At 35.9% G+C, this 23,706-nt stretch overlaps 1 protein-coding gene across 2 annotated transcripts in view; it reads left to right on the plus strand.

Annotated features, from left to right (window-relative positions):
- NAA35 (N-alpha-acetyltransferase 35, NatC auxiliary subunit) overlaps nucleotides 1-23,706 on the plus strand; it is an 87,068-nt gene that overhangs the window by 30,009 nt on the left and 33,353 nt on the right. Inside the window, exons 7-12 of one of the 2 annotated variants that reach the window (XM_030832840.3) lie at nucleotides 2,493-2,559; nucleotides 2,639-2,682; nucleotides 3,890-3,940; nucleotides 4,605-4,688; nucleotides 5,518-5,632; nucleotides 23,303-23,481. In XM_030832840.3, coding sequence (XP_030688700.1) covers nucleotides 2,493-2,559; nucleotides 2,639-2,682; nucleotides 3,890-3,940; nucleotides 4,605-4,688; nucleotides 5,518-5,632; nucleotides 23,303-23,481 — 540 coding nt within the window. The remainder of the gene's footprint in view (nucleotides 1-2,492; nucleotides 2,560-2,638; nucleotides 2,683-3,889; nucleotides 3,941-4,604; nucleotides 4,689-5,517; nucleotides 5,633-23,302; nucleotides 23,482-23,706) is intronic. The other variant, XM_060301097.2, reaches the window with a different exon arrangement.

The following is a 23,706-nucleotide window of genomic DNA, read 5'->3' on the forward strand; positions in this document are numbered from 1 at the left end:
GGTTATGGTATCAGTCCCGTTCACCATCAGCTCCTGCTTGGACTGTTGGGTGGTATCCAGTATCTGGTCTCTCTGGGTTTACTTTGATTTTTGTCCTCCTTAAGTCCACAGAGTTTCAGTAGTGATATTTTAATGGCAGCATCTGTTGACATAACTCTTCTGCTTCAGACCTCCAATGACTTAGATTAAGTTCTTGTTACTGAGGTTTGTATTTATTACACAGACCTGTGATAATCTCCCAGATGAATGCTTTTCCTTAGACTCTTCTTGGCAAACTTAAGGGTCCACAGATAGGGCTTACAGGTCGCTTTTTTTTTTCCCCTGTTTTGTTTTTTCTACACAGTGTTGGGCTACTTAATTTTTAAAAACTTGGTAACATTAAAAAGTCTGATGATTTTACATTAAATTAGGTTTTTGTTCTGAAAACCTAGGAGACTGTACCAAACTAGTGCTGTATTCATTCATGACCATAAGAGGGGAAGCAGCGGCCTACTTCCTTTAGATGACATGTATGTTCTCTCATTTGCCACAGTCTCCACCACTCCTCAGTGTAACTTGTAACCAGCCTGATGTTCTTAGTAAGGTTAACGGCCAAATGGCCCCTGCCCTGAAGTAGCTCATCATTCCTTCAACAAATAGGTTTGAATAGTACTCTGTGCCAAGCACTATTCTAAGCCCTAGAGATAAAGCATGAATACAACAAAGCCCTGAGCTCAGAGATTATGCATTCCTTGGGACAAATAGTCAGTGCGTAAGTAAACAAATTACATATATAATGTCAGGTGGTGACAAGTTCTGTGAAGAAAAGTAAAGTAGGGAAAGGGGATATAAAGTGGTGGAGGGTGCTATTTTAGAGAGAATGCACAGGGTATACCCTCGTATGAGAAATTGACATTGAAACAGAGGCTGGAATATAGTAAGGGATGGAGCTTTGTAAATCTTTTGAAGAAAATCAGTTTGGGGAGGGGGTTTCAGTGGGTACAGAGGTCCTGAGAAGAGTATGTGTTTGATATGCTTGAAGGACAACAAGAAGGCCTGTGTGATTGCAGTGCAGTGAACATGGACATGAGTGGTAGGTAGGAAATGGGGTTGGAGAGGGAGACCAGGGCCACATGGTGGAGGGCCTTAGAGGCCATGGGGGAATTTGGGATTTTACTGTGAGGAAGAAAATTCCTGAAAAGTTTTGAGTAGAAAGTGACATGAAATGGCTTATCTTAAAACAATCCCTTTGGCCTTTGGTGGTGAATAAATTATATAGCAGACAGTTGTGGAAGGTGGGGGGCCTGTCTGGAGACAGTTATAGAAGTGAGAGATGGTGGATCCTTGAACTGGAGATAGCTGTGAAAGGAGTCGGACTTGGTGATTAGAATTTGAAGATAGATCCTACAGTGTTTTCTGATGGATCTGATACGGGTTTCAGGAAAACAAGATGACTTGAAATGCAGGTTTTCAGCCTGAGTAATGGGATGGGGGTGCCTTTTAGCAATGTGGTAAACACTATGAGAGTTCCTATTTAGACATGTATAATTTGAGAATCCTGTTTGATGTCCAAGTAGAGATAGAGTATAAACTTCATTTGGAGCGTAAGTTTATAGCTCTGTATTACAGCCTGAGACTTTTGAAAGACCCAGTCCTGTGAGGCATACAATTCTCCTGAGTTCTTTCAGACTAGAGACATTGTTTGTACTTCTTTCTGTTTGTCAGATATAGTACCTGACATGAATTGCATGCTTACTGAATGTTTTTGTTAAGAGTCCAGAAATTTCACTATAGTTCTGGCCACTGCTGTGAATATCTGTTATTTCATTATATTAGGCTTTTATATACATTTTTATAAGAATCGTAATATGGCAGAAACACTCCTTTAGTAGAACTTCTAACTTCTTAGCTGAAATCAGCCAGATATTATTAAACTCTTCATAGTGAATCCAGCAAACCACTTAATTTGCTAATATCCCAGCAGTGTTTTAAATGATTTTGGGAGTGGGAATCCATGTATGAATCATTTGTTTTCTTTACAATGGGCAGAAGCGGGAATGTGGTTTTGCTGTCACTGAGTAATTCTGTTTGAGAAGACTTAACCTTTTAGCCTAACAGTGTGTAAAATGACATATAATAAGTTTTGAAGAGTCTTGTTTAAATTTTGCAAATAGTAATTATTACATATTTATTGTTCACCTGTGAATGTGAGAATTCTTTGTAAGTGGGAATTATTTGTGATATTATCATAAGCATTATTTTGCAAATGAACATATTAAATGCAAGTATGTTTAAATAGCCTAAGGACAGCAATTGAAATTAAGGGGACAGAGACAACATTAGAATGTGGTGTTTTAATGGTATGCCTGTAAAGATAGCTTGGATGTATGATAGCAATATTTAGGGTGACATTCCATTACTGTTTTCTTATTAGCAAATAGTGATTTTGTAAGAGAAATATAATGAAAGGTTTTGCTACTGTTCAAGGGCCTAATTATTGCTTTTCTGTATAGGAAGATTTTCAGTCAATGACTTATGGATTTAAAATGGCCAACAGTGTGACAGATCTTCGAGTTACAGGTAAAACCATTTATAAATATAATTCACAAATTTTACATTTGGATTTGTTTCCTTTTAAAATCATTGTCTCTCTTTCTAGGCATGCTAAAAGATGTGGAGGATGACATGCAAAGAAGAGTAAAGGTATATATTTTTTTCTCTTTTCTTTGGTGTAGGATATTTATATTCTTCTAAATGTCAGGTTAACTTTAGCTAATTACAAATAGCTAGTGTAGGTAGGACCACCAACTTTCTTTATATATGCTGTACCGTTTTTTGGTAATGAATTAGAACACTGCTAGAGGGGTTTCTGGTGAAGTAGTGTTACTTTCAAGTGTTGAAAATTTAACCCTTTCAAATTTTTTCAATTTTTTGCCAATGTTTTAAAATTTTAGTATGCTATTTTAAGAATAGCATAAGATTCTAGAATTTTAAATTCCTCAAAGGTAAGGACTACCTTCTTCACCTTTGTATCATTAATAGTTAGGGCAGTATCTAGAACATAGCAGAAGAGCTCAGTAAATGGAAGCTCCTCAAATCTGATTAAAAGCCTTCTATGAATGACATCCTTTGACCAGATGATCCTGATGATTTTGTTCTCATAGAAATTAAAAATGAAAAAAAGTTACATTTCTTCTATTTTTTTATACCTGTATAACACAGCATGGTTGTCAAAACAATTTTGCATTATTGTCTTACCAGATATTTACAGTTATTCAGTGCATTAGGCAATAAAATGTACTTTTACATGAAGAAAATACAGCTGAAAAGAGTTAAGTAACCTGTCTTGAGTCTTATTAAGGGCATGCCATTAGTAAGTGACAGCTCCAGGGCTAGAACCCCAATCTACCAGATCTTCCTGTGGGTACTGCCTTGGAATTTTGTCAGAATAGTCAACCATATGTAACACATGTATTAACAAGATGTTTTGCATTTTAGTATAGAACTTATCAGTATTTACCATGTGACTTTATGATGTGATTTTGTATAGGTTACTTTTTTTTTCTAACAGGGTTAGTTTGGAGAGCATCAGGAATTTCAGTTAATAGATTTTTTAAAAGCAGGAAGTACTATGTACCATGTGCTTCTGCTTTTCATTGTTTTGCTTTTGCTGTTTTTAATACCTTATTCTTTTGTGTGATCTTTATAATTTATATCAAAATGAACTTTCTGTACATAGTATTAATAGGAAAATAAATAATTGATACAGATTTTTTCTTCCAAATATTTTTCTTCAAATAGATTCTTGCATATATTCAATAAATTAATTTATTGCTTTACCTTGTATAATTGTAATCTAATGCTTTTACAGGTTTGTGTGTGTTTTAATATACCTTTTTTAAAATTTTAGAGTACTCGAAGTCGACAGGGAGAAGAAAGAGATCCAGAAGTTGAACTAGAAGTAATTGAACTTATTTTCTGGTAGATAATATCAGAGAAGTTAATGTTGTAGTTTTATGAACTACGTTATAATTTATGGAAGCCCTTTTTAAGGTATTTCTTTACAAATTGGACATTGCAAGGGAGTTTATTTCCCTTGTATTTATTTTGATAGAATTATAATATAACTCTTTCAAATACATGATTTCAAAGCTCTTCAATATTCCTGTGAGGTAGGAAGAAAAACATGATTTTTTTTTTTAACAGATGATCCACCAAAAGTTGGCAGAATTCAAGAACTTACACAGTATCAAAAGTTGTCAAACCTTTGTTAAGATCCTAAATTTTCTGACTCTGCTTAAAGCACCTTTTTATCAGTCCTTTTAAAAATGCTAATTAAATCAGTTTTGAAATAATAGTGTAACTCCTGACTTAGGGAAAAATCAGTGCTCTTGACACATAAGCTTTATTATGTATTTCTATTTCAATAAAATAGGCTTTGTTTTATTATGTTTTCTGCAGCTCATTTTTCAGACATTTAAAAGACTATAAGTGAAGGTGTTTGTAATATATTCAATAGTAAGTTATTAACACTGAGATTTAGGACTTAAAATACTATATTTTAAAATGAAATTTCTTTGACAGACTTTGCATCTTTTAACTTTTAGTCCTTTCTTGTTTTTTAGCACCAACAGTGTTTAGCAGTATTCAGCAGAGTGAAATTTACTCGAGTGTTACTGACAGTGCTTATAGCTTTTACTAAGAAAGAGGTAAGGGTATTTACTATAATCTAAATTTTAGTGTTTTTGTTTTCGATGGAATGTTTTATTTTGGTAGTTCTGAGACTTTTCCATTGAAATGTATATGCACACATATACAGTACTCAGCATTTGTTGTGTTTACATCAGAGTATCCCTGATTTTCTCCAAAAGTCACATGAATTTTACATTCTGCTCCATAACATGTCCATGTCTGTTGTTGATATAAAAATAACATATTACGTATTAGTTGGTAAAATAATAGAAGCTGAAATTGCTTCTGGGTAGTTATTGTGAATTGGAGAAATTAAAAATGAGAATTTTAGGCAGGCCTCTTTCATTCAGTTAAATAATTAACTTAGATTTGTGTGGAATAAATGGTGAATATTTTTGTGTGTATATTGCATTAACTCTAAGTAAATTACAGACTAATTTGTGAATAGTTAATAAGTGGTAAGTAGAGATCCAACCTTTACTAACTTCTGTAATTCTGCTCTTTTTTTGAAATTTCACCTTGATGAATGATTTAGTAGGAATGTTGCAATTTCCCATTTTGTAGTTGATTGCATCTCTCTTTTTTTTTTTAAACATGAGATTAGTAGAATAAACCAGAAATGTTTCCTATTGTTCTTTAATGGCTCCTACAATGTATAGATATGGGTAAAAAAATTATTTCTATCCTAACAGGATCTGGGCATCCTATATTAAGTGAATAGTTTGTGAAAACCAATGTCATTACAGCAAGCATTTAATTTCATTATTGTTTATAGGATTTTCCTATTTAATGTATATCTTTCAGTGAAAGAATATGTAAGAATGTTTTTGGTGATTTATTTGCTAGACCAGTGCTGTTGCAGAAGCTCAAAAATTGATGGTTCAAGCAGCAGATCTTCTTTCTGCCATTCATAATTCATTGCATCATGGCATCCAGGCCCAGAATGATACTACAAAAGGAGGTAATTGTCTGTTTTGCTCCTACTCTTTTTTTGTTCTTTCCCATCCAGCATATATAGTGTTTGATTTGTTCTAAAATATCCGTTAAGTCAGTCTATGCAGACTTTGGAATGTTTTGCTCCATAGACTTATATAGAGTGTTTATGGTACCTTCTTTTTAAATTTTTTCTAGACCAGTTTGCCATCTCCTGTATCTTACTGTTTGGGTTCTGAATCTTTACCCTGTCTCGTGATCAGGCTGTGATGTCAGCAGTAAATCGTTCTTTTTTAATCACGTCTCCCCTTTTACTCCTTTGAGAGATCATCAGCTCCGTTACACAGTCTTCCCTGACTCCACCAGGCAGGCCTAGGTATTCCGTCTGTGGCCTCATTGCCTTCATACATGCCTTTGTTACATTTTTTTAGTATATCATATTATAGTTTACCTTTTGTCTTTCCATGAGATTTTTAGTACTATTAGGCCAGAGTCTCTTCTTTGCGTGTCTCTACAGTGCTTGGTACGTTGTTGACAGGCAGTAGATTTTATGAATTAGGCCTTAAAAATAAAAGGAATATTGTACCTTTATTGTAAAAGCTCCAACTGAGTTAGCATTTTAGTAGTGTGTAGCAATTTTGGTTATCCTTAAAACCATTAAAATGAGATGATATTTGTATTTTAAAATTAGTTTTTCACAGTTGTTAGTCCTCTGACCAGGAAGTCCAGTTTTATTGATTCACACTCTTTTCCTTTTTCATCCTTTCCCCTCCTTTTAGGGACAGAAGTTGTGGTATTCCCCTTCCCATGAATTTTTTTTCTTAATCAAAGGTTAGGTAGTGGAGCAGTCCAAAAGGTAATTTAGTTTAGGAAATCAGTATTATCTTTATGGATAATAATTATACTGAACTTATAAATTCATTATTAATTCATTACCATTTTCTCCAGGAGAGGGGAAGATAAGTGACTATTAGATGATTGACTAGGTGACATTCTATAACCAAGGGACCTTAAAAAGAAAAAGGTTTTTATGCATAGCAAGCTATCTAGTACATGTTTACAGAGAGGTAAACATATCTACAACTCTTCAATACTTTGAAATCTAGTGCAAGAATACTTTATGAAAACCACTGTAAAATACATTGCTTCCAGATAATTTGGTTGGTTGGTTGGTTATGTATCAGTAGGGTATTATGATGCAAAACAAGAGTCTTTCAAATGACTCTATTCTGATGCTCCTTTTGCCATATCCTGACTACTGTGGGCTGTTCTGGTCTATAACTGAGAATAATAATTGCCATGGGAGCATTAGTTGCCCATGTGGTCTGTGGCTTCCCTGTAGTTCAGATCAGTCAGCACTTAAAAACAAACAAACAAACAAACAAACCTGTGTGTATATTCTCAACTGTTTCTCTGGTTTTATGGGCTGTTCATGAGTAAGCTTTAGGAAGATGGCTTGCATAAAGTTGGTTTGAATAAACTAAGCAAGTGAAGTTTTAAATTTAGGGAGTATTCACTCTGTGCTTAGTTAAACACTGTTTAAGCTCACTTAATTTAACTTTGTAATTATCCAACTGAAGCATGAAGCTAAACAGTTCTATAATAAAAAAAAAAAGTGAATGCCTTCCCAGCAATGTTTATTCTAAGAAAATGGTGATAAAGCCATAGTGGAGATTAGTTTTGGTCTCAGGTTATTCATTTTGCCTTCTTAATATTAGTACAACTCCAGCTAGTGACAAAGTGACTGTGTAAAGCTTGAAATTGCTGAACATTAATTTTAGCTTCTCATTGAAAAGCTACTTAATCAGTGGGAACTGGGAAACAGCGGTGTAAAGGGAGAAAGTAGGAAGAATCAAACTTGATTCAAGGATTACTTGCTGGTGGATTTACTCAGTGGATGTGATATGTTGAAGATGAAGGAGGCAGAAATGGTTTGGGAACAAGAGATGCTTAAGGAAGGCAGCTCAGGTAGGACGAATGGGAGTTTTTGACGCGGTGACATGGAACAGTCCACCGGCAAAGTAAATATTTTGCTCTGGAAAATGGATGGAAGAGCAGGTTTTGGAGTTATTTTCATGTTAAGTGCTAATTAAAGTTGAAGGAGTGGATATGGTTCTTCAGGGCTTGCTGAGTTCAGGACCTTGAGTTAGAACTTTGTTGAAAAAACAAGAAGAGGATCCAGTGAAGCACATGTTGCTCCTTGTGTTTGTTTATGCTGTTGTATTGCTTGTGAATTCTATACTTCTTTTTATATGTCTGTGGAATTCTTCAAAATAATGTTCAGATAATTTCTTCCAATGAGATTTTCCATGTTCTACTTGTCAAAATTTATTTCCCTTTCCCATATTCTTTTATAGTTATCTGTGGTTGAGGCTTGGTTTACTCTTTAGAATGCAAGCATCTTTAACAGTTGCTAATGGAAATGAAAAATTTAATTAAACTTATGTTGCCTGAAATTGGTAGGTACTTTTGAAGTGTATCTCCAAATCTGACGTTCAGTTTCAAGAGGCCTTGGAGAATTCCCTGGTGGTCCAGTGGTTAGGACTCTGTGCTTTCACTGCTTCAAGGCACGGGTTCAGTCCCTGGTTGGGGGACCTAAGATCCCACAAGCTGCGCGGCACGGGCAAAACAACAAAAACAAAAAGAGGCCTGTCATTCTTTTGAAAAAAATTAAAAGGCGTCTGATTCAAGTGGTAGATTAAAGACATGCATTTACCTTCTGAAACCTTAATGAAGCAATGGTAAGTGTTTGGATATTTTTAAAAAATAGGTATAATCAATAACGAGAAAAAGGAAAAGAAGACAATAGCAACAGAATTTTAGAAGCTAGAAAACAGAAGGACATTGAGCTGTCTGTCCACAAGTAACTGAGTTCTTAGCCACTGACAGGGAAAGTCAAGATACAGTCCAGTTTATACTGCAGATCCTCTGAAGGGCCTCATTTTTAGTATACCAGGTACCTCTAAAAATGAGGATGAGAATTAATGGTGATGAGAACTGGTTGAAAACTGTTTAGAAACAGAGATTTCCTCCCCATTTTCTCCATGGTAACATTCCTGAGCCTCAGAATACTAAAAGTTTATTCTTTGGAATAGGGGAGCAGAGAGATTCTGAACTGAGAAGATACCAGACACTGTTGAATGGTACACATTATGGGGAGCTAAGTGGTAATTTAAATACTTATTGTAACCACCTGTTCTCCCCTTTCGTGCACACCACGTCAAGCTCTAGCTGTTTTTCCCGCCTACTCAGCTTCCAAAACAGTGCAGCCTGGCTATTGCACTTCACCTAAGAATTTGGAAGACTCTTAGGGAAATCTGGCAAACCCAAGAGATGGAGAAAAACATCAGCAAAATCTAAATTTATTGGTATTAGCAGTTCTCCTGATAAAATGGTTTGGTAGAAAAGCCTAACCTAATTCACAGAGCTCTTAATGAGGTTTTGGTCCTTTAGTTTCAAGCCCGAGTATATAGTCATGGGTGGAAATGTCTAGCCTATAAAAGAGACCAAAACAGGCAAGCAAACAAAAACCTTTAAAAAAAATGAAAAAAAAATAATGCATATGTAAAACAAAAATAGGATGTTATTTAAAAAAAGGGAAAAAAGTATATTTGAGCAGAAATCATTAAAAAATAGAAAATATACAACATAAAGTCGAGGAAATCTTAGAGAAAGTAGAATAAAAATGAACAGGTTGAAAATAAGGAGGAAAAAAGTAAAAATACTATAGGATCAGTCCAGAAGGTCCATTGTCTAATAAAGATAAATAATAAATAAACAAGATAAATGAAGGATAAATTGATAAAAGTTTTTCCAGAAATAGAGATCAGAAAATAGAAGCAAAAAAAAATATCACTTGATCATTTAAGAAGATTTCCTGGAAGGAAGTGAAGCAAATACCCAGGTTAAGAGGGCCAGTAAAGAGTTACCCAGCACAATTAGGATGAAAGTAGACTTCTATCAAGGCATATCATCATGAAATTTCAGAATAGTGGGGAAAAGTAGAAGATCCTAAGAGGTTTGAAAGGGAAAAGCAAGTTGCACACACAGAATCAAGACAATGTAATCAAACTTCAACAACAGGAATGGAAGCTAGAAGTTAGTGGAGCAAAGAACAAAGTTGAAGTAGTCACACTTCTTGATTTTAAAACTTACTGCAGTGCTACATTAATCAAGAGAGTTTGGAACTAGCATAAAGATAGACATAGATTAGTGGACTAAAATTGGAAATCCAAAAATGATCCCTCATGTTTGTGGTCAGATGATATTTGACATGAGCGCCAAGACAATTCAATGGGGAAAGAAAAGTATTTTCAACAAATGACACTGGGACAATTGGATAACCACATGCAAAAGAATAAAGTTTGGTACCCTCCCCCACCCCCTCTTCACATCATAAACAAAAATTAACTCAAAATGGATCAGTGACATAAATGTAAGAACTAAAAATATGAAACTCTAAAACCTAGACATAAACCTTAAGAATCAATAAAAAGAAAAATTAAGTCAATGAAAAAATAGGCAAGGGATCTATATAAATTAGACATTTCTCTGAATAAGATTTACAGGTGGCCAATAAGCATGTGAAAAAATAGATGTGCCATGGGAAATGCAAATCAAAACGAAAAGATACCACTTCCCAACCACTAGATGGCTGTAATCAAAAAGACAGGTAGTAACAAGTGTTGGTGAGATTATGGAGAAACTGGAACCTTCATACACTGCTGGTGGAAGTATAAAATAATGCAACTACTTTGGAAAACAATCTTGCAGTGTCTCAAAATGTATAATGTAGATTTATCACATGACCCAGCCATTCTAATATTAGGAGTATATATACACTCAAGAGAAATGGAAACATATGTCTACACAAAAAGTTGTACATTAATGCTCACAACACTATTATTCATGATAGCCAAAAGGTGGAAACAACCCAGATGTCCATCAGCAGATGAGCAGATAAATGTTGTGCATCCATGCAGTGGAGTAGCATTTGGCAATTAAATGAAGTACTAATATCTGCTACAACATGGAGGGACCTTGAAAACATGCTAAGTAGAAAAAGCCACTCACAAAAGATCGTATATGATTTTCATTTATATAAAACATCCAGAGTAGGCAAATCCAGGGAGACAGAAAGTAGATCAGTGGTTGCCTAGGGCTGGAGGAGGGTGGGAAGAAGGAGGACTGCTAATGTATATGGAGTTTTTTCTTAGGGTGATGAAAATGTTCTGTTTTTCATGGTGGTGGTGGTTTTATAACTCTGAATATACTAAAAAACTATTGTACACTTTTAATAGATGAATTATATGGTATGTTAATTATATCTCAGTAGAATTGTGATTAAAAGAAAAGCAGTGGACCAGTGTTTTCAGAATTTGGGGGGTAAATGGTTTCTAATCATTGAATCCTTTTCCAAAATTATCATTTAATTGTGAAGAAAGATAATTTCAGGTATTTAAAATCTTACAAAATTAATCTCCCCAAAAGTTTTTCAAGGCTACTAGAATGTGCTCCATTAAAACAAGGGAGTAAATCAAGGTAAAGGAAAGTATGGAGTTTAAGGAATATAAGAATCCAGCATAAGAGAATAATGAAGGAAATCGTAGGGTGATAGTGCAGCAAGATCATAAGATACTATATATCTGAGCATAATACATGGAGGACAAGTCCAGACTGAACAAAGTCACAAGGCTTGAGGGTAGATGGCTCAAAGTAGATACAAGATCTGTTGTCACCAATGAAATTGATACAATAGCTGTTCTCTTTAATGTAGAAAAAAGAGATTTAGAGAATTGGCAAAGGATTTGGGGTTGAATTAAAGTGTTAAGTACAGGGCTTCCCTGGTGGTGCAGTGGTTGGGAGTCCGCCTGCTGGTGCAGGGGGCGCGGGTTCGTGCCCCGGTCCGGGAGGATACCACATGCCGCGGAGTGGCTGGGCCCGTGAGCCGTGGCCGCTGGGCCTGCGCGTCCGGAGCCTGTGCTCTGCAGCGGGAGGGGCCGCAGCAGTGAGAGGCCCGCGTACCGCAAAAAAAAAAAAAAAAAAAGTGTTAAGTACATACAAACAAAGCAAACAAAAAGTAAGAAGTGATTAACTTCAGAATATATATGAAAGTAAAACTTATTTCCATGTTTGCGAAAGTTATCCATGGCCCAAATATGAATGTAATTTACTTAATCATAATGGTGCTGAACATTGATTATAATCAAAATTTTGATCTGTGTTGGAGGTGAGGGGACAGAAGTGTATATATGCATATAATTTATATGTGCTTATAGCTGCTACTTCATATCTTTTTCATTATCTCCTTTTTACACATATCATCTCCTTTTGAAGCTGGAGTAAGTCAGATAACGTGTAAAACAAAAAATATGAAGTAAGTAGCACTATAAATTTGGTGATATGGAGGTAAATACCAAAAGAGCTAAAAAGAAGTGGAAGACATTGCCTCTGGGAAGAGAGGAAATAATGGAATTGGCAGGAGAGGGTGGGCAGAAGATTGTTAGTTTTAATAAAAACCTTGTTGGGCTCTTTGATTCTCAAGTGGTATGCATTTATGACTGAGGAAAAGAAACTAAATTAAAAGTTAATGTGAATTAAAAGTAGATTAAAATATAGTTTAGAATTATGATGGTTTATTGTCTGGTAGACAATAGGGTTAAATAACAAAAGGGTTAAATAAGCCTTTAACCTCCTGAGGGCTGTACTTGGTGCTAAAGCAGAAATTATGCTGCCTCAACCCAGTCAACTTCATATGCTGGTTTGGCAGTGCACAGGAGAGGTGGGAACTGACTTCATTTTAAAATCACCACCCATTAGAGAGGACTATGTCATGAGGTACTAGTGCCAGGAACTTGAGATGGTTTTACTCTTTTAAAACATTTTATTTTTACAAAAAATAAACATACCTCCTCACACATGTGAGGGATATGTGTAATCTAGAGGACTTCTGGTTTTTGGAGTTAAAGATGTTTCTGCTGCTTGCTTCTCTTGTCTACAACCAATTGAAAACTATAAGGAATATGAGAAACAGAATCCTCTCAACTTCTTAAAAAATAGGAAACCTTAAAAAAAGAAAAAAAGAAAAAAACTAACAAACACTGTAACAGTAGGACCCAGATGAGGGAGAACAAAACCCCACCCCTGACATAGCACCACACAATTGGGAGAGGCCCCCAATACTCAGGTTCTATCTGAGGAGTGAAGCATTTGGAGCCTACATCTAGCACCCCAACTTTGACTCCTTCCTGAGGGATAGGCTCCCAAAACACCTAGCTCTGAAAGCCAGAGGTGCTTGTGTCCATGAGACCTATAAGACTATGCCAACCAGAGGAGCAGTTCCTATTGGGAATGCAGTCACTTGCTATGACTGTCCCCACAGGGATCAGCTCAGAGGAAGCAGGCAAAATTACCCATCTCCTAGTCTTTCCTTGAAAGAGGTTTATCTGTATACATTAAAAGCTGCTGTCTGAGGGCCAAGCATCTAATATAGCAGACACTAGGGGCCGGCTGCCTGGCTTCTGCCTCAGCCCACTCCAAGTCACTGGAATCTGCCTGGAAAAGTTTGTACATATATTTGCACCCCAGCTTTTGTGGCTTCTGCCTAAAGCATGGGACCCAGACCTGGCGGTGATAGCCAAAGAGGCTTCCACTCATGAGTTCCAGAAGACTATAGCAAAGAAGCATTTTTTAACTGACTCTACACCCTAAGGTTCAGCACAGAGAGCAAAGGAAATAACCCGTCTTCCAGTCTTTCCCTGAAATAGGTTTAACTGTGTACTTTAAAAGCCGCTGCCTGCATGCTGGGCTTCTAATTTAGCGGGCATCTAAGGGCTACCTGAAATCTTCCCCAGAGACAGGGGAAGCCAGCAGGCATCTCTCCCACCTTCTCCCCATTAGCCTGCTCCAATAATAAAACCCAGTTGACAGCGTCTCCCAAGAAAAAGCTTGTACACACATCTGGTGCCCAAGCTTTTGCAGCTGCCATCTGAGGGATGAGCCCCCAGGTCATCTGGCTCTAATGGCCAATGGGGTTTGTATTCAAGAGTCTTACAGTGCTTTATCAAACAAATAGTTGTTAATGAGTACAGGAGAATCCTTCCCCATGGCCATGTACCAAGGTCCAGCAAAGAAGGATTAGGCAAAAACAACCTTCTCCCACTTTCTCCCTGGAAGAAGTTTAACTACATACTCATCCAGCTGCTCCCTGAGGGTCCAGCTTCTAAGCAGCGTACATCTAGGTTCTGATTGTGATCCTTCCCTTTTGGACACTGATGGGTCTTGGCACACCCTCAACTACTGGGAGCCACTAAGAGCAAAGGAGGAGGCTTGGACGGTCACAAAACTTTGAGAGAAAACTAAGGCCTTGGTCTGGGCTGATTGACGAGGTCCATCTCTTATATGACAGTATTCGTCTCCTAAATGAGACCACTCTGTCAAGACTGGAAGATATGACTGTTTTATCTAATGCACGGAAACCAACAGAGAGTCAAGAAAAATGAAGAAACAGTGGAATATATTCCAAACAAAGGAATAAGGTAAATATCCAGAAACAGATCTTAATGACATGGAGATAAGTGGTTTACCTGATTGAGAGTTTAAGACAAAAGTTATAAAGATGCTCACCAAGGTTAGGAAGCAATGCATGAACAAAATAAGAGTTTCAACAAGGAGATAGTAAATATTAAAAAGTACACAAGAGAAATCACAGAGCCAAAGAATTCAAAAAATGAACTGAAAAATCGAGAGGCTCAACAGCAGACTAGATCAAGTGGAAGAAAGAGTCAGCAAACTTGACAGGGCAGTGGAATTCATTCAAACAGAGTAGGAAAAAAAGAGATAGATTATGGGATTTGTGGGACAACATCAAGAAGACCAATATATGCATGATAGGGGTTCCAGAAGGAGAAGAGAGAGGAACAGGGCAGAAAGCATATTGAAAGAAATAATGGCTGAAAACTTCCCTAACCTGGGGAAAGAAACAGATATCCAGATCCAGGATGCTCAGAGAGTTCGAAAGAAGTTGAATCCTAAGAGACCCACACTCAAACACATTATAATTAGTCAGAAGTTAGAGACAAAAGCTTTTGACAATTGTCAAAAGTTAGAATCTTAAGAGCAGCAAAAGAAAAGCAACTGGTTGTGTGCAAGGGAACCCCCCATAAGACTATCAGTAGCTATTTCTGCAAAAACCTTGCAGACCGGAAGGGAGAGGGATCATATACTCAAAGTACTGAGGGAAAACAAAACAAAAAAGCTGCTAACCAAGAATATTCAGCAGTTGTCCTTAAGAATTAAGGAAGAGAGAAAAAATTTCCAGACAAGCTAAAGGAGTTCATCACCACTAGACTGACCTCACAAGAAGTGTTAAAGGAAGTTCTTCATTTGAAACAAAAGGACACTAGTTAGTAACAGGGAAACATGCAAGTATAAAACTCACTGGTAAAGGTAAATTTATAGTTAAATTCAAAATAATTCTAATATTGTAATGGTGGCAGGTAGACCATTTATATCTCTGGTATGAATGTTGAAAGACAAAAAGTATTTAAAAAACTATAACTGCAGTCATTTGTTATTGGATACACAGCATAAAAAGATGCAAATGGTGAAGTCAAAACCATAAAATGTGGGGAGAGGGAGCTTTTGTATGCATTTGAAGTTATTATCAACTTCAGATAGACTGTTCTAAATATGTTTTATGCAAGGCTCATGGCAACCACAAAGCAGAAGGCTATAGTAGATATGCAAAAGGTAAAAGGGAAAGGAAGCATACCAGTACAGAAAATCATCAAATAATAAAGGAAGAGAGCAAGAGAAGGAAAAATGGAACAAAGGAATTGCAAAACAACCAGAAAACAATTAACAGACAGGAAATGGTAAATCCATACCTATCAATATTTATAATTGTAAATGGGCTAAATTCTCCAATCAAAAGATATAAAGTGTAGATAAAGGTTTGTCAATTTTATCTTTTCAAAAAATTAGCTCTTAGTTTTGTTGCTCTTCTATTCTTTTTCTTTCTTATTTATTTCTACTCTGATCTTTTATTTCCTTCCTTCTGCTAACTTGAGCTTAATTTGTTCTTTTTCTAGTTCATTGAGGTGTAAAGTTAGTTTGTTATTTGAGATCTAATTTCTTAATATATGCATTTATCACTATAAACTTGCCTCTCAGAACTGCATTTGTAGTATCCTATAGCTTTTTGTATGTTGTTTTTTTTAAATTTTCATTTCTTTCAAGATTTAAGAAAAATTTCTCCTTTGTTTTCTTCTTTGACCCATTGGTTGTTCAGGAGTGTGTTGTTTAGTTTCCACATATTTGTAGATATTCCAGCTTTCCTCTTCTTGTGTTCTAGTTTCATACTATTGTGGTCAGAAGGGGTAGTTGGTGTGCTTTCAGTCTTAAATTTGTTAAGAGTTGTTTTGTGTCATATCATATGTTCTATCATGGAGAATGTTCAATGTGCCTTTTTAAAAAAATTATTCTTTGGCTGCGTTGGGTCTTCATTGCTGCGCATGGGCTTTCTCTAGTTGCGGTGAGCGGGGGCTACTCTTCATTGTGGTGCACGGGCTTCTCATTGCAGTGGCTTCTCTTGTTGCGGAGCACGGGCTCTAGCATGCAGGCTCCAGTAGTTGTGGCTCATGGGCTCTAGAGTGCAGGCTCAGTAGTTGTGGCACATGGACTTAGTTGCTCCACGGCATGTGGGATCTTCCTGGACCAGGGCTTGAACCCGTGCCCCCTGCATTGGCAGGCAGATTCTTAATCACTGTGCCACCAGGGAAGTCCCTCAGTGTGCCTTTGAGAAGAATGTGTATTCTGTTGCTCTTGGATGAAACATTCCATATATGTCTGTTAGCTCCATCTGGTATAATGTGTAGTTTAATTCCAATTTTTTTTTTTTTTTTTTTTTTTTACTGATTTTCTGTCTGGGTGATCTATCCATTGTTGAAAATGGGATATTGAAGTCTCCTGGTATTATTGAATTATTATTTCCCTTTTTAGAGCTCTGAATATTGGCTTTATTTTTGTGCTCCTGTGTTGGATGCATAAATATTTACGTTTGTTATATCCTCTTGATGAATTGACTGCTTTATTATGTAATAACTTTCTTTGTCTTTTGTTATATTGTTTGGCTTAAAGTCTATTTAGTCTGGTATAAGTTTAGCTACTTCTATGCTTCTTTTGGTTTCCATTAGCATGCTTTTTCAATTAACGCTTTTTCTAGCTTTATTCACTATAGCTAAGGTACGGAAACAACCTAAGTGTCTATTGATGGATGAATGGATAACAAAAATACAATATATATATAATAGAATATTAATCAGCCTTAAAACAGAGGGAAATCCTCTTGTTTGTGACAACATGGATGAACCTGGAGGGCATTGTGCTAAGTGAAATAAGCCAGAGGAAAACAAATACTGCATGGTATCACTTATATGTGGAATTTAAAAGAGATAAAGTTTAACTCATAGAAGCAGTAGAAACATGGTTGCCAGAGGCTGAGGGAAATAAGGAGAGGTTGGTAAAAGGGTACAAACCTTCATTTAGAAGATGAATAAGGTCTGATGATATGATGTATGAAATGGTGACTATAGTTGATAACACTGAACTGTATAATTGAAATTTGCTCAAAGAGTAAAACTTAAATGTTCTCATCAAAGGAAAAAAATAAATATGTGAGGTGATGGATGTGTTAAATTAACTCAGTGGAGGGAATCCTTTCAGAATTATACATATATCAAATCATCACATTGTACACTTTAAATATCTTACAATTTTATGGTCAATTATACCTCAATAAAACTGGAAAAAATATAAAAAATAAAAGGAACTAGTACATCTTGGAGGAATGGGTGATTCCAGGGCTAGGGCAGGGAAAGAACAAGATGAGCCTCGAATGTCTTATTAGCTGGAAGTGAGTAAATGTTCAGAGAATGATGGGCCAGGTCAATTAAACACAGAAAACAGCTTGAACGGGCATTCACACAGTCCAAGTTGGGGACAACTTGAGCATCAAAATAAATAATTATGATAGATCATAACCAATTGAATAAAAGAAGAAGCCATGGTTCCATACTGATATAAATAAATGAATTAATGAGTAGATAGTTTGATGATAATGAGCATACTTAGGTGTCCTTCCCCTGCACCCCAAATATTTATTAACTAGAAAGGGAAAAGGTAACAATAGTGAAGAAGCCTGGCAGACACCAACTTAATCAAGTGATCAAAGTTAACACCACTAGTAGTTAAAATCTCCACTTTGCTGATGGGTTGCAATGAGAACAATATAATGTCACTTCTTTTATAATCCAAAGGTTAACAATTTGAATCTAATCACAAGGAAACAGGAAAACCACATTGAAGGGCAGTATACAAAATTATTGGCGTGTTATTCTTCAGAGTTGTCAAAGTTATCCATAGAAACCAAGCAGAAGAACTGCTCCAGATTGAAGGAGACTAAGAGACAATGAAAATAAATACAACTTGTGATTCTGATGTCGATTTGAAGCATATTATTGGTACAGTGTGCAAAACTTGAATGAGGTCTGAGCATTAGATGGTAGTAATTGGTCATTGTTAGTTCGCTAATTCTGATTGTTTAATCGTGAATATATAAGGGTATGTCTTTATAGGAATAACACTCCCATTGTATTTGAGAGTGATTCGGTATTGACTGCACTTGCAACTTTACTATAAGTTTGAAATTGTTTCAAAAGAAAAATCCACCTTAAAAAATAATGCAGAAAAGTAGATTAGCGTGTATAAAATGTTGATGTTTTGTTTACAAAAGTAACGTTTGAATGGGCAAACAGTGGTATATCCATACAATGAAATGGTTTTCAGCAGTAGAAAAGATTAAATGTTGACGCACACAACATAATGGATAAATCATTGAAACATTATGCTGAAAGGAGTTAGATATAAAAGAGTACAAATTGTGTGACTCTTTTTGTATCAAAGTAGGAACAACTGATTTATTCATGGAGGAAACAGTGCCATGGTTTCTGGGCATGGGAGTGACTGGCTCCCTTTTGGGGAGATGAAAGGGAACCTTCTGGGGAGATGAAAATGTTGTATACGTTGATTGGGGTGGTAGTTACATGGTTGTATATATTTTTCAAAACAATGAACTATAAGCTTAATATTTGTATTGTATAATATGTATAGTATACCTCAATAAAGTTGAAAAAAATATATATAAATAACCACACGTGAAAGAAGCTTGTAGTAGTGTTTAGTTCTCAAGAGATTAACTAGTCACAAGTGAGCAGGAGATTTGCTTTTCTTTGTACCTCCTTTTGTTGCATTTGCAACTTTTTAAATCTGTTGCATGGATACCTATTCAAAAATACACACCAAAGAAACTCCAAAATTTGTAGATGTGTCTGTAATATCATTTATATGCATATTATATTGCTTATATAACTTACTCTGACCAGTGATTAGGATACAATATTCATTGAGACTATGCTTTTTGAGGTTAACAGTTGTGGTTAAATACCTTTTTATAACGTGTGTGTGTGTGTTGAAATATTTATAACATGAAATTTGCCATTTTAACCATTTTTAAATGTAGAATTCAGTGGCATCAAGTACATTGTTGTGAAACAGTCACCACTGTCCATATCCAGAAATTTTCATCTTACCAAACTGAAACTCTGTACTCACTAAGTAATAACTCCCCATTTCCCCCTCCTCCAGTCCCAGACAACCACCATTCTACTTTCTGTCTCTATGAGTTTGACTACTCTAGGTACCTCATATAAGCAGGATCATACAATATTTGTCCTTTTGTGTCTGGCTTCTTTCACGTAGCATAACTTTATAACATTTTATAAAGGGAAATCAAGTAGCCAAGAAGTGTAGTATAATATAACAAAACCTCAGCAGCTTCTGCATTGTTTTCTAGAATTCCTTCCAACTTAAGGGCATCTAAAACTTATTTCAATAAGTCTAACTATAAATTGCCTAACTTGGGAGAGATGTATTATCCAAAAACGATATAATGTCTCTATCTCTTTTGACTTACACACTTCCAAATCTTTAATTTTGGCATCTAATTAATTTTAGAATAACTTACTTTGTTAAGTTAAATCAAAGCACATTGTTACTATAAATCTTTTATCCAAGGACCTTGTGCTGTTTGTAATACTTTTCTGCTATTGATAATGAAGGTCAGTTATCTAGCAAGGACTTTAGTAACTAAAACACTCTAAACCAATGTGCCATAATATTTTGAATATAGTAATTATATGTTATTATTGTATACTTAAAAGAATGCTAGTGTGAAGGGAAAATCATTTTATTTGGCATTGAAGAATTTTATGTATTTTTAACTGGAAAACCAAGATAATTTTTGTACACCTATAGACTTGTAAAGTCAGAAGAGAGTCTAGAAGTTGTCTGATCTGTATCCAGTTTAATTCAGGAAATCTTTACTGAGCGTAGCACACAATGGGTAGAAAGTGATGTGAATTAGCATCTTTTCTAGGCTCATTTAGTAAGGGCTATTCAGGTTATTTTAATATAAGACAGTCTTGAGATAAATTGTGTGATAGAGATGTATGAAATTTAGTGGGAATATGTTAGACCGGTTTATTCTGGGAGGGCTTGTGTGGTAAAGCTGTCTTTAACTTTTTGTAGTTTGTGTTGCCATGAAATCAGATGCAAACTCCTGCCTGGCTTTTATCCCCACTCCTCCTTAACTCTTCTATATCCTGAATAACGGCTTTGATCTCTTATTATATCTCAGTTCTTATGCTCTTTTCTAGTTAGGCAAGTTACTATGTCTTGTATAGTATGGTTACAGAGTCCTTAGGCATGAGATTCAAGAACAGCTGAGACTTAAAAATAGCTACTAGGATGAGACTTAAAAATAGCTACTAGGAACCACTTTAGCACTTAACCATTTACAAGGACTATGTCCAGAAAAATGTAGGGGGAAATTTAAATGTGTGTAGAAAATAGAGGGAAACATGTAGATGACTTCTAACTTTTGTGCCTAGGGATTTTGTCCCCACTCTATTTATATGCATCTATTTTTACTTTTGAGTTCAGAGAAATTATGACTTGGAAAATTGCAGCTCCCTAAGGGAAAAAGAAAAACAGCCATATTATCTGTCTTCCAGGCCTTTGATATGCTTGGAATACTTTGTCCTGACTAATATTTTATTCTTTAACTAAGTTATCGTGTAGGTCTTTTTTAAAAAAAATTTTATTTATTATTTTTGGCTGCATTGGGTCTTTGTTGCTGTGTGCTGGCTTTCTCTAGTTGCGGCGAGCAGGGGCTACTCTTCATTACAGTGTGTGGCCTTCTCATTGCAGTGGCTTCTCCTGTTGCGGAGCACGGGCTCTAGGCACACGGGTTTCAGTAGTTGCAAGCACATGGGCTCAGTAGTTGCAGCACATGGGCCCTAGAGCGCATGGTCTTCAGTAGTTGTGGCATATGGGCTCAGTAGTTGTGGCACACGGGCTGTAGGGCGCATGGGCTTCAGTAGTTGTGGCGCACAGCCGCAGTAGTTGTGGCACACGGGTTTAGCTGCTCCGAGGCATGTGGGATCTTCCAGGACCAGGGATTGAACCTGTGTCCCCTGCATTGGCAGGTGGATTCTTAACCACTGTGCCATCAGGGGAGTCCCCATTTAGGTCTTTTCTTAGACTTCACTTCTATGAAGTCTTTCATCTAATTTTTACATGGATAAGACGCTCCTCTGACATCCTGAGCTTATCCTCACTGAATTATACTTGCATCTTGCGTTCATCTAGACCAGTGTTTCTCAACTGGGGCTTCCCAGGGACATCTGGCAATGTCTGGATCCATTTTACAGTTAGGAGGTTGCTACTGGTATGTAGTGGGTCGAGGTCAAGGATGTTGCTAAACATCAGCTGTGCAGAACAGCTGAGTTTCAAAAGTTAATATTGTTTTATATTGCACTTTTTTGTTTGTATAAAATTGAAGTCAGAATATATTGTGTTTGTTATCCCTTTCCCATTAGTATTTACTTCTTTCCATGGTAATATAAATTTTCATGAGTGTATTATTATGTATTTATCTTCTACTTGTGGTTTAAAGCCTAAAAATAGATGTATTAAGAGTAAATGCATATTCCTGGGTAATAATTTTCCGTGCATATTAGAATACTTTCAGAGAAAATCAGTGTAATGGACTATTTAAGTATCTGGATTCTGTGCGTTTATCATTAAAGTCTGAAATGTATTCATGTTAATATGGTAAAGAAGCTTCTTACAGCATCGTTACTACTACTTTTACCTTAGTTCTAAATGAAGTATTATAAATCAGAAATTCAAATTATTATAGTGGTGGCAGTCTTTCATTTTATTTTGAGCATGCATATCTTATCATTCAGCAAACAAGTATCCAGTGCATGTTATGAGCCAGGAATTTGGTGTTTGGGATCCAACCCTGTTCTTGCTTTCAAAAGAACTCAGAGAGAGAGACAAATGATGTAATCCCACACAGACAGTATAGTAGTATATATACAAAGAACATTGTATATACATCATTGGGAGGAACAATGATGAGAGAGAATTCAAGCTATATCAAGTTCAGACTAAGAACAAGGGGGTAGGTTTTACAGGTAGAGACAATAGTTTGTATAAGCAAAGAGGCATAAAAGGACATGATACTTGTAAGTCACTGTGCTTGCTTATATCTTATAGTACTTAGGGAATAGGAAGTATTAAAAGATGATTTTCAGACAAAGGTAAAACCATGACTCTTATACAGATATAAAAGTGAACATGTGTTAAACTCATTCAGTGACACAACCAGACATGAAAAGTTTTAAAACACACATTTATATGGAGTAGTGGAGTATTGAAATAAATTATAAATGGAGGCAAAACATTTTTCTATAGAGTATAGAAGAAGTCGGTTGAATCGCTACCACACAGAACAGAATTTCATGTTTATCAGTTACCTACAATTTCTAGATTTGTAAAATAGCTCTCATAGAGTCAGTCTGACAATGCATACTCCATTGGAGTACAGAATTTTTTTCTATAAAAGTGGCAGGAAATTTCAAGTTGAGAAAGACTTAGTTTGGAGCTTTGTACTATTGTGAAAAGTGAGATCACCAGAGGACAAAGAATGGAAGAGAGGAACTTACCCTCAGGTCTCTTGTGATATGTTATTTTCATTGTGAATTTCTGGAATTACATCTCAGTGCAAAATGCATTCCAAACTCATGGGATTGGGATGAGGACTGTTTTCCTCTGCCACTTTACATTACTATGTAGTTGAGTGTGAGTTGATTCTGCAGTTCAGAAAATGAAGGGACGACAAGCCTATGTTTGTGTTCCCGTTTGAAACATTTCTTCACAGTCTCATGGTTAATACAGCATTGCCCTTTTATTTATTCTGAGAGAATATGTTAACTCTGTTTTATCCCATTCTTGGCTTGGAGTTAATTTTGAGGTAGAAACCTCTCTCTGTCACCACTACCACCACAATGTCGGGAGGAAGTACGATTTTAGGTTATTAAATCTGCTTATCTCATTTTAAAAATGTGTGTGTGTAGATACATTAATTGTAAATTATAAAATCCATTTAGAGAATATTGTGATTAGAATTCAGAGATGCTTTTGAAACTGGCCTTTTTCTTTTTATATTTAGTAGTATTTGAGGTTTAAAATTCAGAGAAATGTTGAAAATGTTACCTTTGTTTCTTTTTAGATCATCCCATTATGATGGGTTTTGAGCCTCTTGTTAACCAGAGACTACTTCCACCCACCTTCCCTCGATACGCAAAAATAATAAAGAGGGAAGAAATGGTCAACTATTTTGCAAGATTAATAGATAGAATAAAAACTGTCTGTGAGGTGGTCAATTTAACAAATTTACATTGTATCCTGGTAAGTACAAATCTCTATTCTGGAATGTAACTTTGATTTAACAACAGAATAGTTTATTACTTTTTGGAGACTGACCATCCCAAGGGTAAATAATGCTGCTCACCTCTTATCTGTGATATCTGGAGAGTTAAGTCGTGTGTGTGTGTGTGTGTTTGTGTGTGTGTGTACTTTTTGTATTTAATCCTCATAAGGATTTTATACTATCCATTCTAGAGATTAAGAACG

The sequence above is a fragment of the Globicephala melas genome, chromosome 6 (genome assembly GCF_963455315.2).
Source record: "Globicephala melas chromosome 6, mGloMel1.2, whole genome shotgun sequence".
Taxonomy (NCBI): domain Eukaryota; kingdom Metazoa; phylum Chordata; class Mammalia; order Artiodactyla; family Delphinidae; genus Globicephala; species Globicephala melas.